General features: G+C 41.4%; 1 protein-coding gene across 1 annotated transcript in view; it reads left to right on the top strand.

The window, feature by feature from the left end:
- SHROOM2 (shroom family member 2) overlaps positions 1 to 7,120 on the top strand; it is a gene marked incomplete at its 5' end in the record, with an annotated part of 44,260 nt that extends 37,140 nt beyond the window's left edge. Inside the window, 2 exons of the mRNA XM_010167482.1 lie at positions 2,741 to 3,013; positions 6,282 to 7,120. Of these exons, the coding sequence (XP_010165784.1) occupies positions 2,741 to 3,013; positions 6,282 to 6,548 (540 nt within the window). The remainder of the gene's footprint in view (positions 1 to 2,740; positions 3,014 to 6,281) is intronic.
- Between the last annotated feature and the right edge of the window lie 323 nt (positions 7,121 to 7,443).

Genomic DNA, 7,443 nt, shown 5'->3' with positions numbered 1-7,443 from the left:
CAGGAATGGAATGCTTGTGTCTCGTGTACTGAATTTAATGTAGGTTTACCACAATTACAAAATATGAACAGATGTTGAAGACAATACAGGAGTGGTTTTTGTAGTAAGGAAAATCCATGTGTGGCTGGGTAGGAAGTGTTCCTTTTGCCTTTAGGAAAGTTTCAGCAGCTCCTGAAGAGTGTAAAAATGATTGAAGAAATACCAAATTTCTTCTGCTTTTAGGCCTGACCTTCATGTGAAATGGAGTGGTGAGCTGAGAGAGTAATTTACAAAAAGCATGCCAGGCAGTGAACCACCTGAGCAGCTCTCTGCTGAGCTACTGTCTGTGTTGCTCGTCAGATCAGCAAGAATTGCTGGAAAAAGATGAGGCTTTATTGTTTTCTTGTTTACTGGTATGGAATTCACAGCTATAAATTATTCATCTGCCAGTTTCAAGATGTAGATTGGTGCTCTTCTGGCTCAGTAGATATTGAATGTAATACAGGTTTTCTGCTGGTTAGCAACAGCATGCAGTGAGCTCACAGTTACTGCATCCAAAGGCTGCTTCATCTGGGTAGGAAGCAGTGATCATAATCCAATTCTTAATAGATATGGCAGTCTTAAAGAGAGGCAAGTACTTCTGTCCTTCTTGCCTGCAAAAGCGGTCCTTTAGAGGCTAGCTTCAGCTGCCTGGGGACATCCAGATAGGGCACTACTGGGAATCATAGAATGCTGCGAGTTGGAAGGGACCCACAAGGATCATTGAGCCCAACTCCTGTCCTAGCACAGGACAGTCCCAAGATTCAGACCATGTGTCTGTGTCTGTCTGTGTATCCAGGGTTGCCATGTCCTGGGTACAAAATCCAGCACTTGCCCTTGGTTTTGGGTTGGGTTTTTTTTTCTGCCTTTTTTTTTTTCCACCCCCTCCTCTTTTAAAAGAAGGAAACTTTGAGAGACCTGATCTGGATTGTCAGACCGGATTGGCAAACATTGAGCACACGTATGGCTTTGTTTCATTAGAGAAGGTCACAGCACAGCTGCAGAAGCGAAAACTCGAGAGAGTAACATGGATGGTAAAACAGCAGCGTTGTGCATGTGCATGTCATCTGAGGGAAATGAGAGCATAGCACTGTGACCTACATAATCCACATCAAACTGCATTTGCATTGAGAGAAGGCGAGGGGGGAAAATTCAAATCCTGCAGATTAATCGGCCACTAAAGAAGGCATCTGTAGAACTGCTTATTACCTTAATCTTTTGGGCACCCAGACTAACAGATAACCCAAATCCAGATTAACCTGGCCTAAATATATTAAATCAAAAAGGGGAAAACCAGCCCTGATAATCCATGTGCTGAATTTCTACTTTCAAAAAGGCTGTTAAATTTTTCAGGGTGTAGTTGCTTTCTGTTAAGATGGCAGACTTAGTTGTTGTTATTGTTTGTTCCCAAAATAGACGATGATTGTTCAGAGGCATCTGAGAGCAGTAGCTGCTATCAGTATGTTTCTCAGTAATCATGAAGGCTTGTAATCAGATTTGCATTTAGAAAGCAGAGTTCCTGAAGAATGTCATGAGTAGGGTTTTTTTTTTTAAAAAAAAAAAAAAAGAAAAACTAAAGGGGGACTGTGAAATAATGACTGTTTTAAAGGATATAATTTTCATTTAGAAATTGGACTAAGAGGTGTATGTTTGCAGAACGCTTTGGGAATTTTTCTTACCTGAAATTGTCTGAATACTAAATGGGCATCTACATGTACGTGAATGAGGGATTTTTAGGGTGTGATTCACTTCAATTTAGGGTAGATGACTAGCTGAACTGACTTTCATCCCTTGTGCACAAATGAAAGCTAATGGACACATAAGAAACGAGCCCTCCTGCTCAAATGCAGGAAGGTAGCTGGGCAGCACGGGTGGAGCACAGGCCACTGAGGGAGGACACCTGGGTTCTTGGTCTGGCTCTGCTGGTGATGCACCTGATGTGCTTTTTCTAAGCTAGTGCATCCCAGGCAATGGGGGATTATACTAGAGAAACCCTGACAAACTGCAGGTGAGGTGGTCTGTTCACCTGGCATAGGACAGTGACAGCCAAAGCTGCTTCTTTGGGCTTTCAACAGAGCCACTCTGCCCAGCTTCGCGCAGGGCTGCTTTGTATGACACAGAGGTGGATTTTGTTCTCTGTTCTGGTCTGCAGGGATTATGATTTCCCTGCAGAAATGTTGTAAGGCAGTGTTAACGCGAGGGTTTTCTGAGAGTGGAAGGACTGCTATTGGAGGGATGTTAATGTAATGCAGAAAGGAAGAAAAAGCTACACAGTGCCCTAGTTTTAACTTAGTCATGTGGAAAATACAGGGTTGTTGTCTTGGTGCTGTTTACCTTCCTAAGCGTAGCTCTTCAGAAAGGTATTATGGGCCTGGTATTTAGAGAGAAAAGGATGCACTATACTTTATGCTGCTCCATAGCAGGCTTTGAAGCTGTTCAAAGAAGCACGCTTGCTGGGGGAGTGAGAGGGGAAGGCCTTAATCTTTTGCCACAAAGGTAAATTACTTTAACACAGGTCTCAAGCTGACCATCATAGACCTGCATCCTGAACATTTAAATCCAGAGGTATAGACCTTAGACATATATTAATTTGTAACACACTCATTGTCAAAGCCACATGGGAGTTTCCATGTATTAAAATGCTAGATTTATGACATGACTTTCAGAAGTGGGGAAAAATGCAGCAGTGCTAATAAATTCTCATCCCTTTTATTTTCCACAGCAAGAACTAATTGACAGCATTAGTAGGAAGCTGCAGGTGCTGAGGGAAGCACGGGAGACGCTTCTGGAAGACATCCAAGCAAACAATATACTGGGGGAGGAGGTGGAGGCCATTGTGAAAGAAGTCTGCAAACCAAATGAGTTTGACAAATTCAAGATGTTTATCGGCGACCTTGACAAAGTGGTCAACCTCCTCCTGTCGCTGTCAGGTCGTCTGGCCCGGGTGGAAAATGCCCTTAATAACCTGGATGAAAATACCTCTCCGGAAGAACGGGTGAGAAAGGCCAATAATAATATCACTACATGTAGTGAACCTGGTGTGGGGGTTTTTGCTTGGTTTTGTTTATCTAAATTGCAGAGCTTAAGATGAGGGGTAGTGAATGGATGAATCTCATAAAGCCACTTTCTTTAGATTTCTTAAAACTTTTCTCTTTGCCTTGCTTTTATGTAGAATACTAAAACTGCAAGTGGTTTGGTGAGGAAAAAGTGACATTTTGGGGTGCAGTATACTGGAAAACAGACTTAGCAAAAGTTTAAAGAAAGAGGGGAACTACTGATAAAGGTGTAAAAAGGAGGCAAACAAAAAGGTTCTAATGAAAATTCAGGATGGGAAAAAGAATGTCACTTTGTGCTGTAATGCAGAAAGCTTATAGACTTCTTTATACTCAGCAAGGATCTTGATAAAAATCTATAAGGTTGTTACAAATAAAATGTTTCTTACCTACTACGGCTTCCTCCACAATGCCTAGCAAGGAAGAAGAGCAATAAATGACAGAAGGACTAGTCTTATTTGAGAAAAATACACAGGGGCAGGAGGGAGGCATTGCAGAAAAACTTTTTCAATAGAAAACAAAACCAACCAGAACAGGCTGGTAGTAACGTGGAGGAATCCCAGCAGATGTGAAACTTTCAGGAGTGTTGAAGGTGCTCTTATGTGTTGGACCCCACCTCTGCTGGCAGCACCTTGTCTGGCTCCAGATCCCTTCAGGCCTTAGCTGGGAAACAGATACCTGGCAATACAGGTATGCACCAAAGGAGAGATGTAGACAAGTGCAAAACTTAAAGGCTAAAATAAATAAATAGAGGGGGTGGGGGGCAGGTGTCAGTCAGGTGAGTTTCAATTCTACACTTAAATGAATGCAAAGTGGGATTTTTGGTGCGTAGCTGTGGGCTGAAGTGCCAGCAGGCCACCTAAGTGCTGAAACATATTTTTTTCCACAGGCTGTGGATTCATGTTGTGTTTCTTCAGCATGCTCTGTTGTTTCACCAATAAGAACCAGCAAGTGCTGGGACTAGTTTGAAGCTGTGTTTTTGCTGTTTGGCCCTAGCTGCTGCCAAACATACTTGTTTAATGGCTGTCCAGACCCCTCTCCAACTGAGGCAGGGGGAAGGTATTTGACAGCTTATTAGAGGGCAGATCAAAGCTTAAACTTACAGAAATGTAATCCTTTTTTAGACTTCTCTTTTCTAAACGTGGTTGCAGTTGTCTGATGGGCTCAAAGGTGAGAGTGTGAGCTGAGGAAAGAGCTACCAGATGATATGAGCATGTAGGAAGCACAATTTGAGAGCAGTAATAAAAACAGTTTATTGTCTAGGTGTGGAAAAGGAAGAAATTGAGTAGGTGGTGTAGTAAGGGCAGTCAGAAATTGGCTGTGTGCTCCACTGTCAAATTTAGATTGACAGAAACCCCAATCCCTAACATATTCTAACCCCCATTCATCTTCTCATGCACTGACACCAAAGTCTTGCCATAGTAACATCAGAAGTGTATCTTAAAGTGTTGGTCAGAGATGCTTCTCAGATGGGTCAGGTCCCCAGCTACAAATACAATGCATGTAGGTTTACATCTGCATGTCTTTGAATTTAGACTGGCCTGTGTGGCTTTTCTGGTTGTCCTTTGGTATTTTATAGGTCACATGATGATATTTGGCATACTACTGATATACCACATAAATAAAACAGGGGAAATTACTTCTGTCCCTGAGGATCATATCCCTAGTGTTCACTGATTATTTTAGGGTTTGGGGTTTTTTTTTTGGAAGCTGATGTTAACTAATACACATTACTCTGACAGCTTTGCACTTTCTAGGAACCACGAACAGCTCAGCAGACTTTCTAAATAAACAGTCTGTCAGCAGGCAAATAGTCACTGCTGAATTCATATTCTGACTATTAGATGCTCTGTCATAGGTCTCTTTTGCCACAAAGAACACTATGGGGTATTTCAACTTTAGCTTCTGCAAGGGGCCTCATCTGAAATAGCCCTCTGAGCTTTGTGCTGTCTGTAGAAAAAGCGGCAGCACAGGATACGCGTGCAGCTCTGACAGACAGGTCTATTAAAGCTTGCGGGTCTGCGTCCACCTTGGCCTCATACTTCCATCTTGAACGTACTCCATTTTTGTAGTCTAGAAAAACACTTCTCTGTAAATACTTTAGTCTTTTTATAGTATGTGTGATTTAACATAAAGTCCAAATGAAAAAAATGGACACGCTTATTTGAATATATTGTGGTTTATTTGAAGACATGAGTTCTCAAAGAAAACTAATGTCTAACAGTTATGGAGTGGTACCTCTCGGGGGCACTTATTAATTAAGTTCAGAAGTCTGTACAGGAATTCTTGACGTCAGAGTAGGCCAGCTGTCCTCTGTCGCAGGAAAAAGGCAAATCACTTCTAAGCAGAAATCTGAAATAGGTCAGATTAATAATGCTCCTACTGCTTCCCATATATTGCTAAAGGTGTGCAGCTGAGTGATTCAGGTGTGGCTGGCTGTTGTGTAGACAGGTGGAGTTGGGAGAGATGTACCTCACCCTTAGTGCTCATACATACGTGTGTATGGGGTATAGCTCCCGTCCTCTTCCTTTGTGTGTTCCTCCATTCAACCTCCCTTTTTCCTATTTGGTCTCTTGTGAGGGCACGAAGCAGAAAGTTTACAGCCCTTTTGGGAAGAAAATGATTTTTTTCTTTCTTTTTCTTCCCTCCTATTGTCTTGCCCCAGCTCTCTCTCTTGCTCATAAGACCGCGTGACTTCACATCTCGTGGAGAAGCCATGTGGATTGCAGCACAACTATGAAATACCAGAGTGTCAGGAGCTGTGTAAAAAACAAATCACTCCATTAATGAGTCTGTCTGTGGGTTGTCTAACCACAGCTGTTTCAGTGTGGAAGTTTGGTGCTGTGTATTGACGATAAGTCATTGCTGAGTGAAGTTTTAATTTGGAGAATTTGAATGTTTCTCAAAGGCAGCTGTATTTTATATAACTATTTTTAACTATAAAGTAGTAAACTAGACTTTGAAGTTCTTGCTCTTGAGACCAATAGAAATTAATGGTGTATCTTTTGTTGATTCACTATTTTTTTTCCTGTTTGTTAATGCATTTTATTAGACTACACTTTAAGGAGCAACCTTATTCCACCTCTCTGAAAAGTATTCAGGAAAGTCTTTGTCTTTGCAGATAAAACAGACTTGAGTCTTAAACACTGAAGCTGTTGTCCCATCCTGGTGAACCCCGTGGATTTTTAACTGTTTTTCTTTTCCCCTAAGCGGACGCTGGTAGAGAAGCAGAAGCTGCTGACCCAGCAACATGAAGATGCAAAAGAACTGAAGGAAAACCTGGATCGTCGAGAGCGCATTGTCTTTGACATTTTGGCGAACTACTTGAGTGAGGAGAACTTAGCAGACTATGAGCACTTTGTAAAAATGAAGTCGGCCCTCATCATTGAGCAGAGGGAGCTTGAGGACAAGATCAAGCTGGGGGAAGAGCAACTGAAGTGTCTGACCGATAGCCTCCAGCCTGAACGGCTCAAATAAGAGGACTGGGTTTGACCAAGGATGTGAAAAATGGGAAAGAAGGAAGGGATGGGGGAGTTTCCAAGTATACAAATGAGTATCTTGGCTTGTCTGAGTGTCCAATAGAGAAACAAGTGCACAGGAGAAAAATAGCTCTCACAACAGCAATAATGCTCTCTTCATTTTTTTGGGATGACGTATTTAATTTTTTAGAACACATTTTCATTGCTGGACTCTACAGCTTTTTCTCATTGCTTGACTTGGAGACAGCTCCACAGAGAAGGATAGACTCTTGACCTTTCTGCTCACTGAGTTGAAAGTCTGTGGCAGTTGTGCATGCAAACAGCAATGTGTTTTAGAATAGGTTGTATACTTCCTTTATGTTCAGATGCTGTACAGACTGCTGGGAAACCCAACAGCAATTTATGAATGCACACAAATTTAGAAGCTCTAAATTTAGTGGCTTTTTATTTTTTTTAAAGACACATTAAATAGGGGAAGCATGCGTCTTACAGCTCATATATTCAGATTGCTGAAATATAGTGTCACTCTGATCCTGTGGCATCAGACACTTTTTTATATTGTATATAGGATGGCACTTTCCCCTTGCAGAAAATACCTTTACAATCAGTCTCAGTTAAACACTTCTTAAACCAGCTTGCAAATCAGCTCATGGCTATCTTGCTGAAGATTTTTTTAAAAATTATTTTGCAAGACATAGTTGTATGCCTTCTTACTGCAATGCAAGCAGTTTTCTTTACCAAGTTGTACTTGATTTAAGAAACAGGCTGGAAGTATTGTGCTGATTTTGTTCAAAACATTTCTTGTCTAAATTATTTAGAAAGCTCATTTGCTTTCTTGTGCTTTTTATGCATGTTTTTATTTTTCCTCCCCCAAAACTGCTACACTTTATGAA

This window comes from Antrostomus carolinensis, unplaced genomic scaffold (assembly GCF_000700745.2).
Source record: "Antrostomus carolinensis isolate BGI_N321 unplaced genomic scaffold, ASM70074v2 scaffold2865, whole genome shotgun sequence".
NCBI classification, from domain to species: Eukaryota; Metazoa; Chordata; class Aves; order Caprimulgiformes; family Caprimulgidae; genus Antrostomus; species Antrostomus carolinensis.
The sequence above is the reverse complement of the archived record's forward strand: the minus strand, read 5'-3'. Positions and strand labels throughout refer to the sequence as shown.